Source organism: Elephas maximus, chromosome 13, assembly GCF_024166365.1.
Source record: "Elephas maximus indicus isolate mEleMax1 chromosome 13, mEleMax1 primary haplotype, whole genome shotgun sequence".
NCBI lineage: Eukaryota > Metazoa > Chordata > Mammalia > Proboscidea > Elephantidae > Elephas > Elephas maximus.
This window is the reverse complement of record NC_064831.1, coordinates 66841855-66867589: the sequence shown is the minus strand read 5'-3', so window position 1 is coordinate 66867589 and position 25735 is coordinate 66841855. Positions and strand designations below refer to the sequence as shown.

At 38.0% G+C, this 25735-nt stretch overlaps 1 protein-coding gene across 13 annotated transcripts in view; it reads right to left on the bottom strand.

Moving 5' to 3' along the window:
• SCAPER (S-phase cyclin A associated protein in the ER) overlaps positions 1 to 25735 on the bottom strand; it is a 495697-nt gene that overhangs the window by 283422 nt on the left and 186540 nt on the right. For all 13 annotated transcript variants that reach the window (XM_049852841.1, XM_049852843.1, XM_049852837.1 and 10 more), the window contains one exon: positions 151 to 287. In XM_049852841.1, coding sequence (XP_049708798.1) covers positions 151 to 287 — 137 coding nt within the window. The remainder of the gene's footprint in view (positions 1 to 150; positions 288 to 25735) is intronic.

Below are 25735 nucleotides of genomic sequence, written 5' to 3'. Positions count from 1 at the left end.
ATAAATTAGGCTCATCGGTGTTATTTTCAAGGCTTTCTTGAAGCAAACAACTTTAAACTTTTTTTCTGGTCTCCTTTGGATTTACATTAAAGAAACATCAGTGAAAGTTTTTCTTTTGTTCTGTTTTGTTCATAAGGATAGTTAAGGTACCTGGAGTTCATCCGTGCTTTTATCTTTTTGGCCTTTTTTTTATTTTTTTGCCGCTCTTCTCCATCTTTCACAGGCTCTGGTGGAGCTGCATTTTCAACCACAATGTCAATGATATACTTCTTTAAGGAAAGATGTTCCTGCAAGATAAATAAATGAAATGATGATGATGATGATAAAAATGATACAGGATTATAAACCAAATCCACTGCCACTGAGTTGATTCCAAACCATAGCAACCCTATAGGACAGACAAGAACTACCCCATAGGATTTCCAAGGCTGTATATCTTTACGGAAGCAGGCCGACACATCTTTTTCCTGTGGAGGCGCTGGCGGTTGCAAATCGCCAACCTCTCAGTTAGCAGCCAAGCACTTAGCCACTGCACCAGCAGGGCTCCTGCTATACACTACAATGAGTATAAAAGACTATATAGCTGGAACGAAAAGTAATCTCCATGAAATATTAGTTTCCACAACTGCTTTGGAATGCTGAAGAAATTGTTTTACTTGAGATTTTCACTGACTTGCCAAGCCTTCACTGCTCATCAGTTGTGCTAAGTGATAAAGACACAAGGACATAATCCCTGTCCCTGGGAACAAAACAGTGTAGCAGAAGAGGTAAAATACATACAAAAACCTATAATACCAAGCTATAAGTGCCACTTAGAGAGTTAGAGAGAAAATGCTACAGGAGCTCAAAAGGGGAAAGAAGATTACTGATCACTGGGGGTGATGGCAGAAGACTTCAAGAAAGACATACCATGTCATGCCTGCTGTCCCTCGAAGAATGGATCAAATTTGGACATGTGGGTATTGGGTATGTTTGTGTTTGTTTAGGAAGGTGAGGCAGAAAGGAGAACAAGAAGGGAATTCCAGAGAACACAGAGATAAGAAACTGAATGTAGCTAGTGGCAAGAGAGGTTTGGTTTAGCTGAAGCACACAAAATTCCCTACTTATCCGTCCTAGATTTTATGGCCCATCACTATAATCACTCCCTCGCATACACTCAGCTCCCTTGCCCCTCTCTTTTTCTTTCATCCTGCATGGAAATTTCAACCCTAAATTATACTCTCTACCTAAGCAGATTAATAAACAGATTAATGCAGTTATAGACAATTACAACCTTGCTGACAGCTCTCACTTTAAATTTATGACATTACACCTTATTGCCAAGCAATCAAGCTACCTTACACACTAGTTAATTCACACACCTACCTAGGGAATTCTTTCAGACCTTCTCCTCAAATCTCCAACATCCTTCATTGCCCCTCAGTTCATGATCACGCTTATTTCCCTGAGGAATGCAGCATCATTCGAAGAGAACTTCCATACTCTCCTATGTCCAAATTTGCCAAGTGGGCCATATACTCTGTCTTCCTTCCTGCTACAAGGTGTGAACACTCATGTTCCTATCTAGGGCCAACCCCTCCAATTGTACACTGGATCCCATGCCTTCTCTTCCATTCATATACTTATTTCTCCTATTTTGCATCACCAATTTTTTTTCCCTTTCTACTTAAATCATCTCAAAATAATTCTCCTTTTACCTTATGTCTCCCTCTAACTACATATTTATATCAGAATTTGTTGAAAGGAGGTATATCCTCTCTGTCTATACTTCCTCATGAACTCTCATGATCTCTTGAACCCATTTTAGTTCAGCTTCTGCCCTTACAACTTCAATGAACTGTTCTTGTCAAAGTCGCCAACATCAATGGTCAACTCTCAGCCCTCACCTGGTTCTCACAGCCTTAGCTCTGTGAATCATTTTCACTCCCTGAGACTCTTTCTTCACTAGGCTTCCAGACACCACTTTGTCCTCCTAACTCACTGGGTGTTTCTTCGAAGTATTCTTTGCTGGGTCCTCTTCCTCTTTCTGATCCCTAAATGTTAAGAGAATCCCCAGGCTATCCTTAGACATTTCCTCTTCTTTATCGAAACTCATTCATCAAGTGCAGTGACTCAAAATATTATTTATGCACAGGCAGCTCTCAAATTTTTATCTCTAGTCCTGACTTCTCTTTGAAATCCATATATCAAACTGCCTCCCTAATATCTCCAAATGGGTGTTCAATAAGCATTTCCAACATGATAGTCCAAAACAAAATTCTTATGCTCCTCATACAGGTAAATTTACTCTCCCCAGAGTGTTCCCCATTTCAGTAAATGGTACCATCAATTGCATAATTGCTCACATCCAATACATCGGCAAATCCTATCAATCCTACTTTCAAAATACATCCCAAAATTCATCCCAATCTCCAGATACTTGTATAATCTTAAATAAAATGAATGCTCTATCTTAAATAGCACACCCTCTATTATTTGGTAAATGAACCCTGGTAGTATAGTGGTTAAGCACTCAGCTGATAACTGAAAGGTCAGCAGTTCGAACCCACCAGCCACTCCATGTGAGAAAGGTGCAGCAGTCTACTTCTGTAAAGATTTACAGCCTGGGAAACCCTATGGGGGTAGTTCTACTCTGTCCTATAGGGTTGCTGTGAGTCAAAATTGACTAGACAGTAATGGGTATTATTTGCCATCTTCTTATTCTGTTTATTTTTCTTCATGGGACTTATCATCGCCTGACTTCCTATATTCATTTGCTGTTTCCTGCAGTAGAATGTACGTTTGAAAAGGGCAATGACTTTCTCTGTTTTGTTTACTGATGTTTCTCGGTGTCTGGCATATGGTAGGCAGGCACTCAGTAAGTATTCACCAAATGAATGAATGAAGACAGTACTGTCAATAATAGTTAATGAGAGTATTTATGAAGGCTTATTATACAACATACATTAATTTAACTACATATATTCACTCATTTAGTCCTTAGAACTATACTTAGAACATAATTAGGCGGTTTTATTTTACATATGAGAAAACAGGGACAGACAGTCACACAACTTGCTCAAAGTTATAAGGTCAAAGCCATGACTGGGTAACTTCACTGCTAATAAAGTGACAAGGCCCAAACTGAAACCCATACAATTTGGTTACTGAATCCACACTCATGACCACTACAATACAGACATGGTTGGAAAATGGATTTGGGCCAGAAAATTGTGTTTTCAAATCACAAACCTACAAAACAATAAACAAATAAAAGCAAAAAAAAAAAAAAAAAATTTTTTTTTCAGAGTAAAAGGAAAATATTCTCTGGCAAGAAAAAGTAATTATTGTATTTTCTTTGATAAATGAGGCCTATTACACCTATTCCTCACTTATCAGCTATCTTGTTATCTGACATTTTACATTTACAATAAAATTAAAAAGTCTACAGTCCAACTACTTTGCACGCTAACAACATACATCTGATAGTAACGAATGCTGAGGTGTAAGGCAAGAGTAAAGAGTAACACTGGCTATGATGGTTAAGATTATGCGTCACCTTGGTTCCGCCATGATTCTCTGTGGTTTCGCAGTTATGTAATGATGTAGTTATCTTCCATTTTGTGTTCTGATGTGGCCATCCTCCATTGTCACATAATTCCAAATTTCATGTTAACAACCTGGTCTTTGGAACCTAACCATGTTGATATGTGAGGAGTGGGTATATATAAGATACTTCTATATTTTAGCAAAGGAGTGTGGTGGCGCAATGGGTTAAGTGCTCAGCTCCTAACTGACAGGTTGCTGGTTCAAACCCACCAGTGGCTCTGTGAGAAAAAAGATCTGGCAATCTGCTCTCATAAAGATTTCATCCTAGAAAACCCTATGGGTCAGTTCTATTCTGTCACATGAGGTCACCATGAGTCAAAATCACCTTGACAGCACTTCACAATGACACACTTTGTCACTAACCAAAAGCAATGTTTTAAGTGGTAAGTACATATATACATAAATGCAACTTGAAAAAATAACCCAGGTCTCAAGTCATATAAAAGCAGTAATAAAAATAAAGAAAACGCTTTCCCCAAATTTCTTAAGGTGCAAAGCAAAACATGTGTGAAATCATCATCCTCATTACCATCTATCAAAAACTTATTATTTGATTAGCAAAGGACTAGATAAGCTGCATACATTATTTCTTACAGTCTTCACAACCAGATAGAACAGGTGGCAGTATGTTTACATTTTAAAGATGCTTAATGAAGGCTCAAAGAGGTTTGGTATTATGCCCAATGTTATACAGCCCAAGGTCAAAACCACAATTGGGTGACTTCATAAGACCAAGCTTTTTCACTACTCCACATTCCCTCCTCCTGTACTGCTCATGTAGGCAGAGACTCTGGTATGTAATTACTATCGCTACACTAAGGAAAAGGAACTTTCTAAGCTATCATCTTCAACTTTCTGAAAGGACCAATTATACTATTTTCAGTTGTATGAAAATATCACTTATATTTTATCAAATCAAATCCAGTAAGGATACTTATACATGACTGCCAGACCCGAGCCATGGTCTTACCAATTGCCTCATACACGTGCATGAAGACAGAAGAATTGATTCATTCAAATTGTGGTGCTGGTGAAGAACACTGAATATACAGTGGAATGCTAGAAGAACGAACAAATCTGTCTTAGAAGAAATACAACCAGAATGTTATTCAGACAAGAATGGTGAGATGTTGGCTTGCTTACATTGGATACTGAAGATCAAAGACCATAGCCTTCAGTATAGATTACACCTCAACATAAAGAAAACAAAAATCCTCACAACTAGACCAATAAGCAACATTATGATAAACAGGGAAAAGACTGAAGTTGTCAAGGATTTCATTTTATTTGGATCCATAATCAACACCCGTGGAAGCAGCAGTCAAGAAATCAAAAGACACGTTCCATTAGGCAAATCTGCTGCAAAAGACCTCTTTAAAGTGTTGAAAAACAAAGGTGTCACCCTGAAGACTAAGGTGCACCTGACCCAAGACATGGTATTTTCAATTGCATCATATGCAGGCAAAAGCTGAACAATGAATAAGGAAGACCGAAGAAGAATTGACACCTTTGAATTGTCATGTTGGCTAAGAATACTGAATATACTATGGACTGCCAAAAGAATGAACAAATCTGTCTTAGAAACAGAACACCCAAAATGCTCCTTAGAAGCATGGATAGCGAGACTGCGTCTTACACACTTTGGACATGTTGTCAGGAAGGATCAGTCTCCGGAGAAGGATATCATGCTTGGTAAAGTAGAGGGTCAGCAAAAAATAGGAAGGCCCTCAACAAGATGAACTGACACAGTGGCTGCAACAATGGGCTCAAGCACAACAATGACTGTGAGGACCGGGCAGTGTTTAGTTCCGTGGTACACAGGGTCGCTACGGGTTGGAATCGACTCGACAGCACCTAACAACAACATTTTGGATATGTCATCAGGAAAGACCAATGGCTAGAAAAGGACATCATGTTTGATAAAGTAGAGGGTCAGTGAAAACATGGAAATCCTCGACAAGATGGCTTGACAAAACAGCCAAAGTGATAGACTCGAATATTCCAAGATCATGAAGACAGCACAGCACCAGGCGACATTTATTTTTTTATACACAGGGTTGCCATGAGTCAGAACTGACTCTATGGCAACTAACAACAACATACACAAAATCTGGACTCTATTCAGAACTATCAAGAATCATATCTTCTAAAAAAACAATGCATTGACACAGACATGGACACACACATACATCATGCACTCACACTAATGTTAACATTTTAAAAATCTCAAAACTAAAAACAAGAGGAAATATATTTATATTTTGGTCTGACTTAAGAGTAATTTTTTTAATACATAATCAATACATGCTTATTATTAAAAAATGTAAACAAAATTAAAAAAATCAGCTATCATTCTAATGAAAACCCTGGTGGCCTAATGGTTAGGTGCTAGATCTGCTAACCAAAGGGTCAGCAGTTCGATCCACCAGGCGCTCCTTGGAAACTCTATGGGGCAGGTCTACTGTGTCCTATAGGGTCACTATGAGTTGGAATCGACTCAACGGCACTGGGTTGGGTTTTTTTTTGGTTTATAGTTCTAGCATTTAGAAATAACAATATTTTGGAGTATATTCTCTCAGACATTTACCTTTGCATATATATTTTCATAAAAATGGGATACACAATTTATAATACTGTATTTCATAATCTGCTTTTTTAAATTAATATTGTAAGTATATACCGATACCATTAAATAATACTCTACAACAGAATCTAGTAGCTGTAAGGTATTCCATTTCATGAATATACCTAATTATACCAACACCTTATTATTACACATTTGAGAAATGTCTCTGTTTTCAATATAATAAATATCAGTATACCAAATGTTTCTATAGTAAATGCTTTTAAAAACAGTCAATTATTTCCTCAGGGTCAAATCATAAAAATGAAATACCAAGTCACAGATTACAAATATTTTTCAGACTTTGGATAAGTATCTCTAAAATGAACAACCAAAAAGGGAATTAACTTATGTCCTCACAAGTGGTTTGCCATTACCGACTGCTTCTTCTGTTTTTAAATCTATTTGTTGTCTGAGAAACTGGTATTTCTTGTATTTTGTCTTCTGTGACTTAGAATATGTCTTATGCACCTTTCTATAAACACATTTCCATTTTTTATTTATTTGCTCCTTGTGGTTTGCATTATGTTTTTGCTTTTTGTAAGAGATATAACACCTCTTGAGGGTAAAAAAGATGCATCGTTGGGTGTGATATGGGATAGTCCTACTTCCATTAAAATTGTGAAGGCTTTTTGTGGGGTTCACTATTAATTTTACCCAAAGAATTAGTTTTTGTACTTGGTTCCTGAAAGGTAACCTCTAAAACTTTGGCATTTCCCCAGAGATTGAAGTGTATTTGCTATCTGTAAGAGCTCCAGACCACACCTACCTGGCCAATTATGCTACTAAGATGACTCAAGTGGGGGCTGCACATTTCCTAACAGTCTCACTAGTCTCACAACCCATTCTACTTAATATTAAAAAGTTCAGTAAAAAAAAAAAAAAAGTTAATTGAACAGAATAATTTTACTTCTGCAAAATCATGATAAGGAAATAGAGAAATATGAAGAGATTCCTCTGTAAAGGTATTTGCTGCACTGTGGTTTACAACAAAATATCAGCAGTAGGCAACTGATTGCCTAAATTATAGCACGCACATTAAGATGAATGTTACGTAGTTATGAATAATTTTTAACAATATCAATATTAAAATGTCATTAAATTTTTTTATTTGTATAATGTTAAATAAAGTCAGGATTCAAATCTATGCAAATGCAATTTATACATAAATAAGTGTGCCCCAAAAAACCACTGCCGTCGAACTGATTACGACTCAAGGCAGCTCTACAGGACAGGGCAGAACTGCCCCACAGGGTTTCCAAGGCTCTAATCTTTAGGGAAGCAGACTGCCAAATCTTTCTCCCATGGAGTGGCTGATGGGTTTGAACTACCGACCTTTCAGTGAGCAGCTGAGCGCTTAACCACTGCAATATCAGGCTTCCTTAAATAAGTGCGTAAGATTTATATATTCATATATAAAGAGCCCCCCATGTGTCTGTCAGTTTGTCGTACTGTGGGGGCTTGTGTGTTGCTGTGATGCTGGAAGCTATATCACCGGTATTCAGATACCAGCAGGGTCACCCATGGAGGACAGATTTCAGATGAGCTTCCAGACTAAGACAGACTAGGAAGACGGACTCGGCAGTCTACTTTTGAAAAGTAGTAGCCAGTGAAAACCTTATGAACAGCAGCAGAACATTGTCTGATACAGTGCTGGAAGATGAGCCCCCCCAGGTTGGAAGGCACTCAAAGGATGACTGGGGAAGAGCTGCCTCCTCAAAGTAGAGTTGACCTTAATGACGTAGATGGAGTAAAGCTTTTGGGACCTTCATTTGCTGATGTGGCATGACTCAAAATGAGAAGAAACAGCTGCAAACATCCATTAATAATCGGAACCTGGAATGTATGAAGTATGAATCTAGGAAAATTAGAAATTGTCAAAAATGAAATGGAATGCATAAACATTGATAACCTAGGCATTAGTGAACTGAAATGGACTGGTATTGGCCATTTTGAATGGAACAATCATATAATCTACTATGCTGGGAATGACAACTTGAAGAGGAATGGTGTTGCATGCATCATCAAAAAGAACATTTCAAGAACTATCCTGAAGTACGATGCTGTCAGTGATAGGATAATACCCATACGCCTACAAGGAAGACCAGTTAATACGACTATTATTCAAATATACGCACCAACCACTAGGGCCACAGATGAAGAAATAGAAGATTTTTATCAGTTGCTGCAGTCTGAAATTGATCGAACATGCAATCAAGATGCATTGATAATTACTGGTGATTGGAATGCGAAAGTTGGAAACAAAGAAGGATCAGTAGTTGGAATACGGCCTTGGTGATAGAAGCAATGCTGGAGATCGAATGATAAAATTTTGAAAGACCACCAACTTCTTCATTGCAATATCTTCTTTCACCAACATCAAAGGCAACTATACACATGGACCTCACCAGACGGAACACAAAGAAATCAAATACACTGTATCTGTGGAAAGAGACACTGGAAAAGCTCAATATCATCAGTCAGAACAAGGCCAGGGGCTGACTGTGGAACAGACCATCACTTGCTCATATACAACTTCAAGCTGAAACTGAAGAAAATCAGACCAAGTCCACAAGAGCCAAAATATGACCTTGAGTATATCCCACCTGAATTTAGAGATCATCTAAGTAATAGATTTGACGCATTGAACACTGGTGACCGAAGACTGGACGAGTTGTGGAATGACATCAAGGACATCACCCATGAAGAAAGCAAGAGGTCACTGAAAAGATGGGAAAGAAAGAAAAGACCAAGATGGATGTCAGAGGAGACTCTGAAACTTGCTCTTGAGTGTCAAGCAGCTAAAGCAAAAGGAAGAATTGATGAAGTAAAAGAACTGAACAGGGCGGAGCCAAGATGGCAGACTAGGCAGACGCTACCTCGGATCCCTCTTACAACAAAGACACGGAAAAACAAGTGAATCGATCACACACGTAACAATCTACGATCCCTGAACAACAGATTTAGAGACGGAGAACGAACTAATACGGGGAAGCAGCGATTGTTTCCAGAGCCTGGAGCCAGCGTACCAGTCAGGTACGGCACAAGCACAGAGAGCTGCTCCACCCCCCTGAACTAACCCCGGGAGGGGGACCAGCCAGTTCCACGGGAGGCGTGGGACGCAGCCGGTAGGAGAAGTCCCCGGGAGACAGTGACTGGTCTTGGAGCAGAAAGAGCAGCGTCCGAGCCGGGGAACCATCACGCAGGGATTTGGACTGGACGCAGGTACGGCATAAACACGGAGAGTTGCTCCACCCCCCTGAACTAACCCCGGGAAGGGGACCAGCCGGGTCGCGCGGGCGGCGTGGGACTCAGCCGGTAGGAGAACTCCCCGGGAGGCAGCGACTGGTATTGGAGCGGGGAGAACAGCGTCCCAGCCGGGACACTCGGTCACGGCACAAGCACGGGGAGCTGCTCCACCCATCTGAACTAACCCCGGGAGGAGGCCCAACTGGTTCTCGGAGGTGGCACGGCCACGCGGCTAGAGGGACGAGAAGTCCCCGGGAGGCAGCGACTGATTTTGGAGTCGAGAGTGCACCGTCCCAGTAGGGGAGCCTTGACGCTGGGCGTGGGGCTGGAAGCGCAGCATCTGACGGTGACTCCAGCGGGCCAGACCCCCCGGGGGCAATCTCCACACAGCCAGCACACATAGGCGACGCGCCCGCGGGAATCTCAGATATAATAGTCATTCCAAGCAAGACAAGCAACTCTGGCTATATTCTGAGGTGCTACTCTCCTATCTCTCTGTTCCCTCCCCCACCCTCCCAAGGTGGCTTCATTAACATCCAAATAGCCTGAGCCAGAGAGAGAACTCTGATAGGGGTCTGACTGCATTTTTTTTTAGTGGATTTTCTGGAAAAACTAGTTTCCCAGTGATGGCTTGGAGACAACAATCCATATCAAACCACTTAAAGAAGCAGACCGTGACAGCTTCTTCAACCCCCCAAACAAAAGAATCAAAATCTTTCCCAAATGAAGATACAATCTTGGAATTATCAGATACAGAATATAAAAAACTAATTTACAGAATGCTTAATGATATCACAAATGAAATTAGGATAACTGCAGAAAAAGCCAAGGAACACACTGATAAAACTGTTGAAGAACACAAAAAGATTATTCAAGAACATACCGGAAAAATTAATAAGTTGCAAGAATCCATAGAGAGACAACATGTAGAAATCCAAAAGATTAACAATAAAATAACAGAATTAGACAACGCACTAGGAAGTCAGAGGAGCAGATTGGAGCAATTAGAATGCAGACTGGGACATCTGGAGAACCAGGGAATCAACACCAACATAGCTGAAAAAAAATTAGATAAAAGAATTTAAAAAAATGAAGAAACCCTAAGAATTATGTGGGACTCGATCAAGAAGGATAACCTGCGGGTGACTGGAGTCCCAGAACAGGGAGGGGGGACAGAAAACACAGAGAAAATAGTTGAAGAACTCCTGACAGAAAACTTCCCTGACATCATGAAAGACGAAAGGATATCTATCCAAGATGCTCATCGAACCCCATTTAAGATTGATTCAAAAAGAAAAACACCAAGACATATTATCATCAAACTCACCAAAACCAAAGATAAACAGAAAATTTTAAAAACAGCCAGGGAGAAAAGAAAGGTTTCCTTCAAGGGAGAATCAATAAGAATATGTTCTGACTGCTCAGCAGAAACCATGCAGGCAAGAAGGGAATGGGACGACATATACAGAACACTGAAGGAGAAAAACTGCCAGCCAAGGATCATATATCCAGCAAAACTCTCTCTGAAATATGAAGGCGAAATTAATATATTTACAGACAAACACAAGTTTAGAGAATTTGCAAAAACCAAACCAAAGCTACAAGAAATACTAAAGGATATTGTTTGGTCAGAGAACCAATAATATCAGATATCAGCACAACACAAGGTCACAAAACAGAATGTCCTGAAATCAACTCAAATAGGGAAATCACAAAAACAAACAAATTAAGATTAATTAAAAAAAAAAATACACATAATAGGGAATCATGGAAGTCAATAGGTAAAAGATCACAATAATCAAAAAGAGGGACTAAATACAGGAGGCATTGAACTGCCATATGGAGAGTGATACAACGCGATATAGAACAATACAAGTTAGGTTTTTACTTAGAAAAATAGGGGTAAATAATAAGGTAACCACAAAAAGGTATAACAACGCTATAACTCAAGACAAAAACCAAGAAAAACGTAACGACTCAACTAACATAAAGTCAAGCACTATGAAAATGAGGATCTCACAATTTACTAAGAAAAACGCCTCAGCACAAAAAAGTATGTGGAAAAATGAAATTGTCAACAACACACATAAAAAGGCATCAAAATGACAGCACTAAAAACTTATTTATCTATAACTACCCTGAATGTAAATGGACTAAAAAAAATGCACCAATAAAGAGACAGAGAGTCACAGACTGGATAAAGAAACACGATCCATCTATATGCTGCCTACAAGAGACACACCTTAGACTTAGAGACACAAACAAACTAAAACTCAAAGGATGGAAAAAAGTATATCAAGCAAACAATAAGCAAAAAAGAAGAGGAGTAGCAATATTAATTTCTGACAAAATAGACTTTAGACTTAAATCCACCACAAAGGATAAAGAAGGACACTATATAATGATAAAAGGGACAACTGATCAGGAAGACATAACCATATTAAATATTTATGCACCCAATGACAGGGCTGCAAGATACATAAATCAAATTTTAACAGAATTGAAAAGTGAGATAGATACCTCCACAATTATAGTAGGAGATTTCAACACACCACTTTCGGAGAAGGACAGGACATCCAGTAAGAAGCTCAACAGAGACACGGAAGATCTAATTACAACAATCAACCAACTTGACCTCATTGACTTATACAGAACTCTCCACCCAACTGCTGCAAAATATACTTTTTTTTCTAGCGCACATGGAACATTCTCTAGAATAGACCACATATTAGGTCATAAAACAAACCTTTGCAGAGTCCAAAACATCGAAATATTACAAAGCATCTTCTCAGACCACAAGGCAATAAAACTAGAGATCAATAACAGAAAAACTAGGGAAAAGAAATCAAATACTTGGAAAATGAACAATACCCTCCTGAAAAAAGACTGGGTTATAGAAGACATCAAGGAGGGAATAAGGAAATTCATAGAAAGCAACGAGAATGAAAATACTTCCTATCAAAACCTCTGGGACACAGCAAAAGCAGTGCTCAGAGGCCAATTTATATCAATAAATGCACACATACAAAAAGAAGAAAGAGCCAAAATCAGAGAACTGTCCCTACAACTTGAACAAATAGAAACTGAGCAACAAAAGAATCCATCAGGCACCAGAAGAAAACAAATAATAAAAATTAGAGCTGAACTAAATGAATTAGAGAACAGAAAAACAATTGAAAGAATTAACAAAGCCAAAAGCTGGTTCTTTGAAAAAATTAACAAAATTGATAAACCATTGGCTAGACTGACTAAAGAAATACAGGAAAGGAAACAAATAACCCGAATAAGAAATGAGAAGGACCACATCACAACAGAACCAAATGAAATTAAAAGAATCATTTCAGATTATTATGAAAAATTGTACTCTAACAAATTTGAAAACCTAGAAGAAATGGATGAATTCCTGGAAAAACACTACCTACCTAAACTAACACATTCAGAAGTAGAACAACTAAATAGACCCATAACAAAAAAAGAGATTGAAACGGTAATCAAAAAACTCCCAACAAAAAAAAGCCCTGGCCCGGACGGCTTCACTGCAGAGTTCTACCAAACTTTCAGAGAAGAGTTAACACCACTACTACTAAAGGTATTCCAAAGCATAGAAAATGACGGAATACTACCCAACTCATTCTATGAAGCCACCATCTCCCTGATACCAAAACCAGGTAAAGACATTACAAAAAAAGAAAATTATAGACCTATATCCCTCATGAACATTGATGCAAAAATCCTCAACAAAATTCTAGCCAATAGAATCCAACAACACATCAAAAAAATAATTCACCCTGATCAAGTGGGATTTATACCAGGTATGCAAGGCTGGTTTAATATCAGAAAAACCATTAATGTAATCCATCACATAAATAAAACAAAAGACAAAAACCACATGATCTTATCAATTGATGCAGAAAAGGCATTTGACAAAGTCCAACACCCATTCATGATAAAAACTCTTACCAAAATAGGAATTGAAGGAAAATTCCTCAACATAATAAAGGGCATCTATGCAAAGCCAACAGCCAAGATCACTCTAAATGGAGAGAACCTGAAAGCATTTCCCTTGAGAACGGGAACCAGACAAGGATGCCCTTTATCACCGCTCTTATTCGACATCGTGTTGGAAGTCTTAGCCAGGGCAATTAGGCTAGACAAAGAAATAAAAGGTATCCGCATTGGCAAGGAAGAAATAAAGTTATCACTATTTGCAGATGACATGATTATATACACAGACAGAAAACCCTAACGAATCCTCCAGAACACTACTGAAACTAATAGAAGAGTTTGGAAGAGTCTCAGGTTATAAAATAAACATACAAAAATCACTTGGATTCCTCTACATCAACAAAAAGAACACCGAAGAGGAAATAACCAAATCAATACCATTCACAGTAGCCCCCAAGAAGATAAGATACTTAGGAATAAATCTTACCAAGGATGAAAAAGACCTATACAAAGAAAACTAAAAAGCTCTACTACAAGAAATTCAAAAGGACATGCTTAAGTGGAAAAACATACCCTGCTCATGGATAGGAAGACTTAACATAGTAAAAATGTCTATTCTACCAAAAGCCATCTATACATTTAACGCACTTCTGATCCAAATTCCAATGTCATATTTTAAGGGGATAGAGAAACAAATCACCAATTTCATATGGAAGGGAAAGAAGCCCTGGATAAGCAAAGCACTACTGAAAAAGAAGAAGAAAGTGGGAGGCCTCACCTTACCTGACTTCAGAACCTATTATACAGCCACAGTAGTCAAAACAGCCTGGTATTGGTACAACAACAAACACATAGACCAATGGAACAGAATTGAGAACCCAGACATAGATCCATCCAAGTATGAGCAGCTGATATTTGACAAAGGACCAGTGTCAATTAACTGGGGAAAAGATAGCCTTTTTAACAAATGGTGCTGGCATAACTGGATATCCCTTTGCAAAAAAATGAAACAGGACCCATACCTCACACCATGCACAAAAACTAACTCCAAGTGGATCAAAGACCTAAACATAAAGACTAAAACGATAAAGATCATGGAAGAAAAAATTGGGACAACCCTAGGAGCCCTAATACAAGGCATAAACAGAATACAAAACATTACCAAAAATGATGAAGAGAAACCCGATAACTGGGAGCTCCTAAAAATCAAACACCTATGCTCATCTAAAGACTTCACCAAAAGAGTAAAAAGACCACCTACAGATTGGGAAAGAATTTTCAGCTATGACATCTCCGACCAGCGCCTGATCTCTAAAATCTACATGATTCTGTCAAAACTCAACCACAGAAAGACAAACAACCCAATCAAGAAGTGGGCAAAGGATATGAACACACATTTCACTAAAGAAGATATTCAGGCAGCCAACAGATACATGAGAAAATGCTCTCGATCATTAGCCATTAGAGAAATGCAAATTAAAACTACGATGAGATTCCATCTCACACCAGCAAGGCTGGCATTAATCCAAAAAACACAAAATAATAAATGTTGGAGAGGCTGCGGAGAGATTGGAACTCTCATACACTGCTGGTGGGAATGTAAAATGGTACAACCGCTTTGGAAATCTATCTGGCGTTATCTTAAACTGTTAGAAATAGAACTACCATACAACCCAGAAATCCCACTCCTAGGAATATACCCTAGAGATACAAGAGCCTTCATACAAACAGATATATGCACACCCATGTTTATTGCAGCTCTGTTTACAATAGCAAAAAGTTGGAAGCAACCAAGGTGTCCATCAACGGATGAATGGGTAAATAAATTGTGGTATATTCACACAATGGAATACTACGCATCGATAAAGAACAGTGACGAATCTCTGAAACATTTCATAACATGGAGGAACCTGGAAGGCATTATGCTGAGTGAAATGAGTCAGAGGCAAAAGGACAAATATTGTATAAGACCACTATTATAAGATCTTGAGAAATAGTAAACCTGAGAAGAACACATACTTTTGTGGTTACGAGGGGGGGAGGGAGGGAGGGTGGGAGAGGGTTTTTTATTGATTAATCAGTAGATAAGAACTGCTTTAGGTGAAGGGAAAGACAACACTCAATACATGGAAGGTCAGCTCAATTGGACTGGACCAAAAGCAAAGAAGTTTCCGGGATAAAATGAATGCTTCAAAGGTCAGCGGAGCAAGGGCGGGGGTCTGGGGAACATGGTTTGCGGGGACTTCTAAGTCAATTGGCAAAATAATTCTATTATGAAATCATTCTGCATCCCACTTTGAAATGTGGCGTCTGGGGTCTTAAATGCTAACAAGCGGCCATCTAAGATGCAGCAATTGGTCTCAACCCACCTGGAGCAAAGGAAAATGAAGAACACCAAGGCCACACGACAACTAAGAGCCCAAGAGACAGAAAGGGCCACATGAACCAGAGACCTACATCATCCTGAGACCAGAAGAACTAGTTGGTGCCCGGCCACAATCGATGACTGCCCTGACAGGGAGCACAGCAGAGGACCCCTGAGGGAGCAGGAGATCAGTGGGATGCAGACCCCAAATTCTCATAAAAAGACCAAACTTAATGGTCTGACTGAGACTGGAGGAATCCCGGCGGCCATGCTCCCCAGACCTTCTGTTGACACAGGACAGGAACCATCCTCGAAGACAACTCATCAGAAATGAAAGGGACTGGTCAGCGGGTGGGAGAGAGACGCTGATGAAGACTGAGCTAATAATTATATCAGGTGGACACTTGAGATTGTGTTGGCAACTCTTGTCTGGAGGGGGGATGGGAGGATAGAGAGAGAGAGGGAAGCAGGCAAAATTGTCAAGAAAGGAGAGACTGAAAGGGCTGACTCAAGAGGGGGAGAGCAAGTGGGAGTAGGGAGTGAGATGTATGTAAACGTATATGTGACAGACTGATTGGATTCGTAAACGTTCACTTGAAGCTTAATAAAAGTTATTAAAAAAAAAAAAAAAGAACTGAACAGAAGATTTCAAAGGGCAGCTTGAGAACACAAAGTTAAGTATTATAATGACATGTGCAAAGAGCTGGAAATGGAAAACCAAAAGGGAAGAACATGCTCGGTGTTTCTCAAGCTGAAAGAACTGAAGAAAAAATTCAAGCCTCGAGTTGCAATAGTGAAGGATTCTATGGAGAAAATATTAAACGACACAGGAAGCATCAAAAGAAGATGGAAGGAATTCACAGAGTCATTATACCAAAAAGAATTAGTCGATATTCAACCATTTCAAGAAGTACCATATGATCAGGAACCATGGTACTGAAGGAAGAAGTCCAAGCTGCTCTGAAGGCGTTGATGAAAAACAAGGCTCCAGGAATTGATGGAATATCAATTGAGGTGTTTCAACAAACAGATGCAGCACTGGAGGTGCTCACTCATCTATGCCAAGAAATAGGAAAGACAGCTTCCTCGCCAACTGACTGGAAGAGATCAATATTTATGCCTATTCCCAAGAAAGGTGATCCAACCGAATGTGGAAATTATAGAACAATATCATCAATATCACATGCAAGCAAATTTTTGCTGAAGATCATTCAAAACCGGCTATAGCAGCGTATCGACAGGGAACTGCCAGAAATTCAGGCCAGTTTCAAAAGAGGACGTGGAACCAGGAATACCGTTGCTGATGTCAGATGGATCCTGGCTGAAAGCAGAGAAAACCAGAAGGATGTTTACCTGTGTTTTATTGACTATACAAAGGCATTCGACTGTGTGGATCACAACAAATTATGGATAACGTTGTGAAGAATGTGAATTCCAGAACACTTAATTGTGCCCATGAGGAACCTTTACATAGATCAAGAGGCAGTTATTTGAACAGAATAAGGGGATACTGACTGGTTTAAAGTCAAGAAAGGTGTGCGCCAGGGTTGTGTTCTTTTACCATACTTTTTTTTTTTTTTTTTTTTATTCAGTCTGTATGCTGAGCAAATAATCCAAGAAGGTAGACTGCATGAAGAAGAACGGGGCATCAGGATTTGAGGAAGACTCATTAACAATCTGCGCTATGCAGATGACACAACCCTGCTTGCTGAAAGTGAAGAGGACTTGAAGCACTTACTCATGAAGATCAAAGACCACAGCCTTCAGTAGGGATTGCACCTCAACATAAAGAAAACAAAAATCCTCACAACTGGACCAATGAGCGACATCATAATAAACGGAGTAAAGATTGAAGTTGTCAAGGATTTCATTTTACTTGGATCCACAATCAACAGCCATGGAAGCACCAGTGAAGAAATCAAAAGACGTATTGCATTGGGCAAATCTGCTGCAAAGGACCTCTTTAAAGTGTTGAAGAGCAAAGATGTCATCTTGAAGACTAAGGTGCGCCTGGCCCAAGCCTTGGTATTTTCAATGCCATCATATGCATGTGAAAGCTGGTCAATGAATAAGGAAGACCGAAGATGAATTGATGCCTTTGAATGGTGGTGTTGGCAAAGAATATTGAATATACCATGGACTGCCAGAAGAACAAATAATTCTGTCTTGGAAGAAGTACAACCAGAATGCTCCTTAGAAGCAAGCATGGCGAGACTGTGTCTTATATACTTTGGACATGTTGTCAAGAGGGGTCAGTCCCTGGAGAAGGATATCATGCTTGGCAGAGTACAGCGTCAGCGGAAAAGAGGAAGACCCTCAACGAGGTGGACTGACACAGTGGCTGCAACAGTGAGCTCAGCCATAACAACGATTGTAAGGATGGCTCAGGACCGGGCGGTATTTCGTTCTGTTGTGCATAGGGTCACTATGAGTCGGAACTGACTCGACGGCACCTAACTACAACATATAAAGAGCAGAAAATGGACCAAAATTTTAACAGTGGGTATTACTTTATTTTTGTTTTGGACATATTCTACAATGTATATGAATATTTTAATTATTATAAAATTAATGCTCTAAAGAAATCAAGAAATTGGGGATTTTTATATTACCTTAGAAAATAAGCTCTTTAAAGGAAATGGATCAATCTGCATAAGGTTACAGTTGCTGAGGATTATTTGTTCTGTAGAAGAATGAGCATCACTGTGTAAAAACACATTCATCCTTTTGGTATCTACTCAACTCTAATTATTATGTCCCTGGCATAAGTAAAAAAGCAAGATATACTCTTTGAGACACACTGTCTATGATTTACTTACTCATTTTCAAAATGTAAATCAATTAGGGCTGAAAATATACTTCAAAGGTTCCTGGGCCCCCTTTCCTTCCTAATTTAAAAAATACAATTTCTAGTCTCACTCAATCCAATGCAAGTCTTACTCTTCTAACGAGTTAGAAATGAGTTTAAGTTTGCTATTCTGTTTGACACTGTTGATTCTAAATGAGCACTGATAGGAAACCGTTTTTCCTTCAGGCCTGGAAAAGCAGGATGATGCAGTCAGAATAGTACAAAACTGTGAGTCGAGAGATCTATACCAGGATAAATTCTGCAACTCATGACTGAGTGACTTCTCTGGGCCTCGCTTTCCTCATTAGTAAAATAAAGGAATTACACAATAAACTCTCAAGTCCCTCCCCTTTTCTAACATTCTAAAAGTCAATGCAGCAAGCCCAAAAGCTAATTTTTGCTGCTGATGTTGTGAGCTGCCATCGAGTCTGCTGACTCATGGTGACTTTATGGACAACAGAAACGCTGTCCAATCTTATGTCATCTTCATGATCGTTGCTATGTTTGAGTCCACTGTTGTGACTACCGTGTCAAAATTCTTCTCACTGAGGTTTTTCCGGTTTTATGATGGTTAATTCCATATACACACAAATATTTTAAGTCTAGTTTTTAGGCCACAATTGTGAATCCTTATTTAAACAACACTGCTACAATACGGAATACTAACAATGCATATAAGGAAACTAATACCTATGCAGACATGATCTCATCAAAGTTTATACCCTTCTTATTCTTTTAATTACTTTTTATGACATACTAGACCAAAGCTCTGGCCTTTCTAACATAATTTACTGTATTAAATGAAATAATTCATGCTGAGGTTTACGACCTTGATATTCTATCAGACTCCTCCTAAAGGTTCTCATATTTCCTTATTTTTTAAAAGAGACATGAAAAAAATTAAACATACATAGGTTCATAATCTTTGGGAAAGAATTTAAAAGCTCTATGGATAGGATAAAGCAGAAAAATATAAATGATACAATGTAGGACTTAATTAAGCTGCCATTTTTAGAAGTCTCCCAAGCCTTGCCTAAGGAAAACACATTTCATATAATGTAGTACATTGATGGAGATAATCTACTTTCCATTATTTAAAAATATTATAACACAGAACTGAGAATTTCCAAGGAAATTACTCTTCCTTATCAATTAGGTTTAAATATGTCTCCTTTCGAAAAAGCTCCTTTATTTGAACAAATTAAGGTTTTTTTTTTTTTTAAAGAGGAATACAATGTCTTGTTTAAGAGGGTTATTTCTCTGTAACAAAAAATGTATTCTCAAGGGCAGGGTGGATGCCAAGTTACTAATCTAGATAGATCAGAAAGTAATGCAAGGATTTTCACATTTTGTTTAGAAAACAACACTTTTTTCTCAACCTCCTCCTGTATTTTCTCTACTTTGGAATCTAAAACCCAATGATATTAGTCTACTTAAGAATCAAATATTGTTTCTCTTAAATTCTTAAAATATTATTATACATTCCAATCTTTCAAACATGCCTGGTAGTAAAAAGAATATAATCATTAAATAAGGTAGACTATAACAACAAGTAAGATAAATAGGAAGGATTTATAATACTCCTTCAATGCCTTCTACAAAAACTGGGAAGAGGTGAAAAGCTGAGGGGAAGGGAGCTTGTAACTTGTATTTCTTGTTTCTCTGGGTGAGGATGACAGCTAAAATGTGAGAGGTGAGGAAAAAGCTGAATGGCAGGAAAGAGTGAGGGGGGTATCTGGGAAGGAAAGAAGGGGAAACTAAGAAAAAAACAGGGAGAAGCAGATCAAAGAAGGAAAGGAAAATGCTACAAAAACAGCATGGCATTTTTAGACAACACTTTACCACATAGTTTGGATACCATACTCACAGACATATTATATTGAAAACGGTAAATTACAGCTTTAGCTCAATTCCTTAACATTTAACTCAACACCTATATGTGCCAAGGCTTATGCTAACTGCTTAAGTTAAAGAAATACAATTCTGCAGGTGTCAAGAGTTTTACTCAGAGTTTACTCTTTTTACCAAAAGAATCCAGTCAATGTATAGGTAGAAAATTATTATTTTGATGAATATTACTCCTCCATAAAACTGTCCAGCAGATTATCCTTCAGAAAGAGTTCACAGGAAAGCTGATGCGTAAATTACTGATTTCTTGGATGCCATTAGCCAGATCAAACAAAGTGTCTACACATACTATCTAAATGTGACTTCAAAATGAAAGTATCACGTATAAAAGTCAGTCTAATTCATATTACAATGAATGTGTTTGGAAATTCAAGAAAATGAAATTTATCAAAGAGATAGCATAAAATGAAGAGGTAGGTTCATATGACATTATTTTATTTACCTTTATTTCCCTTGTACCTAACTTAAATGCACAGTACACCAGCAGGTGCTCAAGAAATATTTGAAAAAATAAAACAGCAACTTTGAAAGTGCCATTATATTTCAATAAAATTTAAAATGTTGTTAAACCATAAGCTTAAGAAAATCTCAAATGCAATGCCTTTTACCAAAACAATGCCCTTTGTAGCAGTATCATTTAAAAAAATTAAATATATATGTCAATGACAACTTTTTATATCAGATAGGATATTTTAATTATAGAAAAGATTAACTCAGCCAAGATCCTTCCTACAGGTATGGGATAAACTTATGTTTTTATCAGTTACAATCTGAGTATTGTATTTTTAAAGTGACAGATGAGAAAAATGTAGATAATGAAATACCGTGAAACAGACACCATGCAAAAGAGAAAAGGCCATCTTCTGATAAGGATAACAGTCTACCATCTGTCCTTCTGCCACTCAGCGACAATTACAAATCCTCCATCCGTTTTCTGGTAGGTGGAGATGATGAATGAGGTAACGTCTTTTGTAGATTCCGATGTTCCTTTCTGATCTAATCTGAGGTTTAACAGATGACTCAAAAGGAAGCCCAGAGTTCAACAAGCTTACTAATTTATCATGCTATGAAGACTGAGAAAGGCTTGAGTACAATACTGCAACAGATATTGGTTCAGTGATACTGAAAAAAGCCTTGTAGTGGAGAGTGTTCTCTCTGAATTCTCAGATTTCAAATACAGCAACTTAGATTACTATCAAACTTCATTCTCAGAAATCATTTCAATAATGTCACAATAATAATAATATGTCACATATGTCACAAATAACATTAACCTTTTAATCCAAGATCAAAGGGAAGATAACACTCAGAGGCAGAGCCAGATGGCATCAATGGTGACTGGCTTTGATGGCCCTAAATGACAAGGGCTTGAGGGAGTCAGCAGCTTCGTATCATACTCAACAGCACTAGAACAACATTCTAACTCCATTAACTTTTAAATATTTAAGAAAAACATACATGTGAAAATTATTATGCTAAAAATAACACACATACTAAGGTTTCATGGTATTACGCTAATACGTTTAAGATTTCTTTTGGTACTTTGAAAAGAATGACCTTGAATCCACCAACCCTACTATTCTACTCCTATCTAGCTACCTCCCATCCAATTCCCTCACATTTCAGAGTTAGAGCCTATGGGACACCTTTTCGATTATACTCATCAATACTCTGAACTTTCTAGAGTCTCTGTTCTCATACCTTCTTGAAAAAATTCCACATTTGAGTCAGGTAGATAAGTGCTGTGAGAAAAATCACAAATGGGGCCAGTGCCACTGTAAATTCATGGTTACCATCTTCAGCTGCTCCCTCAACTCTGCCCAGCCATCTGACAGTGGTTTTTAGTTAGTTCATTCCCACAATTTACACAATAACTATTTCAAATCATGTCCATTCTTCTTAAATGTGTTTTCCAGTTTACTAGGAAAACGTATGAGCCATGAAAAGAGTATGCCCTTTTAGCCTCTTCTTCTCAAATATACCAATTAACAAATCTGCCACCTATTCCCTTTCTCTTCCCACTTCATGGAGAAAGTCCTTCCCAGTCCTTCCAGTTGTACTCTGAATCCTATCTTCCACAGAACTGCCTATGCCATGAAAATTATCCTCTTTCCACCATTAACTACGAACAGAGAGACAAAAATAGAAATGACAACAGATTTCTCATTAGAAACAATGCAACTGACAAAAACTTGCATCTTCCTTAAAGTGCTCAAAGAATTGCCAGCTTAAATTCTATACCCAGCAAAAATGTCTTTCAAAAATAAAAGGAAAATTAAGACTTTTTAAGATGAACAAAAGCTAAAAAAAAAAAAAAAATTCATAACCAACAAACTCATACAACAAAAAATGTTAAAGGGTGTCCTTTTGGCAGAAGGAAAAAAATATTTCACATAAATCTGGATCTACAAAAGGGAATGAAGAACACCTGAAACTATATGCATAAATATACAAAATTTTATATCATTATTTATATCTCTTTAAAAGACAACTGACTGAACAAAATGTATGGTGGCGTTTACAGCATATGTAAAAGCAAAATGCATGAAGACGACAGCATAAAGGCTGGGAGGGGGGTAAATGAATGTATATTACTGTAAGATTCTTATACTTTAAAGGAAATAGTATATCACTTGAAAGTAGACTGAGTAAGTTAAGGATATATATGATAAACCCCAAAGAACCACTAAAATAACAAATCAAAGAGTTATAGCTAATCAGATAACAAAGGTGAAAAAAACAGAATCATAAAAAACCATACACCCAAGAGAAGGCAGAAAGAAGGAAAAATGAACAAAGAACAGACATGACAAATAGAAAACAAATTTAACCATAGCAACATCACATCAAATATAAATGGTTTAAATATTCCAATTAAAAGGCCAAAATTGTCAGAATCGATAAAAAAAAAAAGCAAGACCTGAATATAATCTGCCTAGAAGGAACATTTTAAATATAAAGATATAAATAGGTTAAAAGTAAGAGCATAGAAAAATATGCACCATTCTAATACTAGACAAAAGAAAGCTGGAGTGGCTATATTAATATCAGACAAAGTAGATTTCAAAGCAAAGAACATCATCAGAGATAAAGAAAGCCATTTCATGATGATAAATTTGACTATGTAAAAATTGTGAATTTTTAATCATAAAAGGAAATCTGAAAAGACATATCAGGCAGACACTAACCAAAACTAGATTTACAATATTAATGCCTGACAAAAATAAGATCCAAGGAGAAGGTCATTAAATGGGAAAGAGGATATAACATATTATTAAAAGATAAAATTCACAAATAAAAGAGATGAAAATATTTACAAATATGATTATAAATTCTGGAATATGTATAAAGCAAAAGAATTGACTTAAAAATATAAGACATGAATAAATAATAGCATATTAGTAGTATTTCCATTTTTGAGAAAAGGATATTAAGTATTATACAGACATACCTCATTTTATTGTGCTTTTATCGCACTTTGCAGCTATTGCGTTTTTTTACAAATTGACTGTCACAACCCAGCATCAAGCAAGTCTATCGGCATCATTTTTCTAACAGCATGTGCTCACTTTGTGTCTCTGTGTCACATTTTGGTAATTCTTGCAATATTTCAAACTTTTTCATTATTAGATCTGTTATGATCTGTGATCAGTGATCTTTGACGGTACTATTGCAATTGTTTTGGGGTGCCATGAACCACGTGTACATAAGAAGACAAACTTATTCACTTATTGTTGTATGTGTCCTGACTGCTCTATCGACCAGCTGTTCCCCTGTCTCTCTCCCTCTCCTTGGACCTTCCCATTCCCTGAGACACGACGACAATATTGAAACTGGGCCAATTAACAACCCTACAATGGCCTCCAAGTGTTCAAGTGGGAGGAGGAGTCGCTGGTCTCTCACTTTTAATCAAAAGCTAGAAATGATTAAGGTTAAGACAGGCCAAAAGCTAGCCCTCTTGTGCCAAACAGTTAGCCAAGTTGTGAATGCCAAGGGCAAGTTCTTGAAGGAAATTAAAAGTGCTACTCCAGTGAACACACAAATGACAAGAAAGTGAAACAGCTTTATTGCCAATATGGAGAAAGTTTTAGTGATCTGGATAGAAGATCAATCCAGCCATAACATTTCCTTGAGCCAAAGCCTAATCCACAGCAAGGCCCTAATCTCTTCAATTCTATGAAGGCTGAGAGAAGGTGAAGAAGCTGCAGAAGAAAAGCTTGAAGCTAACAGAGGTTGGTTCATGAGATTTAAGGAAAGAAGCCGTCTCCACAACATAAAAGTACAAGGTAAAGCAGCAAATGCTGATGTAGAAGTTGCAGCAAGTTATCCAGAAGATGTATCTAATTGATGAAGCTGGCTACACTAAACATCACATTTTCAGTGTAGATGAAACAGTCTTGTATTAGAAGAAGATGCCATCTAGGACTTTCATAGCTAGAGAGGAGAAGTCAACGCCTGGCTTCAAAGATTCAAAGGACAGGCTCACTCTTGTTAGAAGCTAATGTGCCTGAGGACTTTAAGCTGAAGCCAGTGCTCATCTACCATTCTGAAAATCCTAGGGCCCTTAAGGATTATGCTAAATCTACTCTACCTGTGCTTTATAAATAGAACAACAAATGCGGGATGACAGCACATCTGTTTCTAACATGGTTTACTGAATATTTTTAGCCCACTGTTGAGACCTGCTGCTCAGAAAAAAAGACTCCTTTCAAAACATTACTGCTCATTGACAATGCACTTGGTCACCCAAGAGCTCTGATGGAGATGTACAAGATTAATGCTGTTTTCATGCCTGCTAACACAACATCCATTTTGCAGCCCATGGATGAAGGAGTAATTTTGACTTTCACGTGTTATAATTTAAGAAACACATTTAGTAAGGCTATAGCTGCCATGGACAGTGATTCCTCTGATGGATCTGGGCGAAGTAAAATAAAAACCTTCTGAAAAGGATTCACCATTCTAGATGCCATTAAGAACATTCGTGACTCATGGGATAGGTCAAATCCAACATTAACAGGAGTTTGGAAGAAGTTGAGTCCAACCCTCATGGATAACTTTGAGAAATTCAAAACTTCGGTAGAGGAAGTACCTGCAGATGCAGTGCAAATAGCAAGAGAACCAGAATTAGAAGTGGAGCCTGAAGTTCTGACTGAATGCTGCAATCTCATGATAAAACATTGATGAGGAGTTGCTTCTTATGGATGAG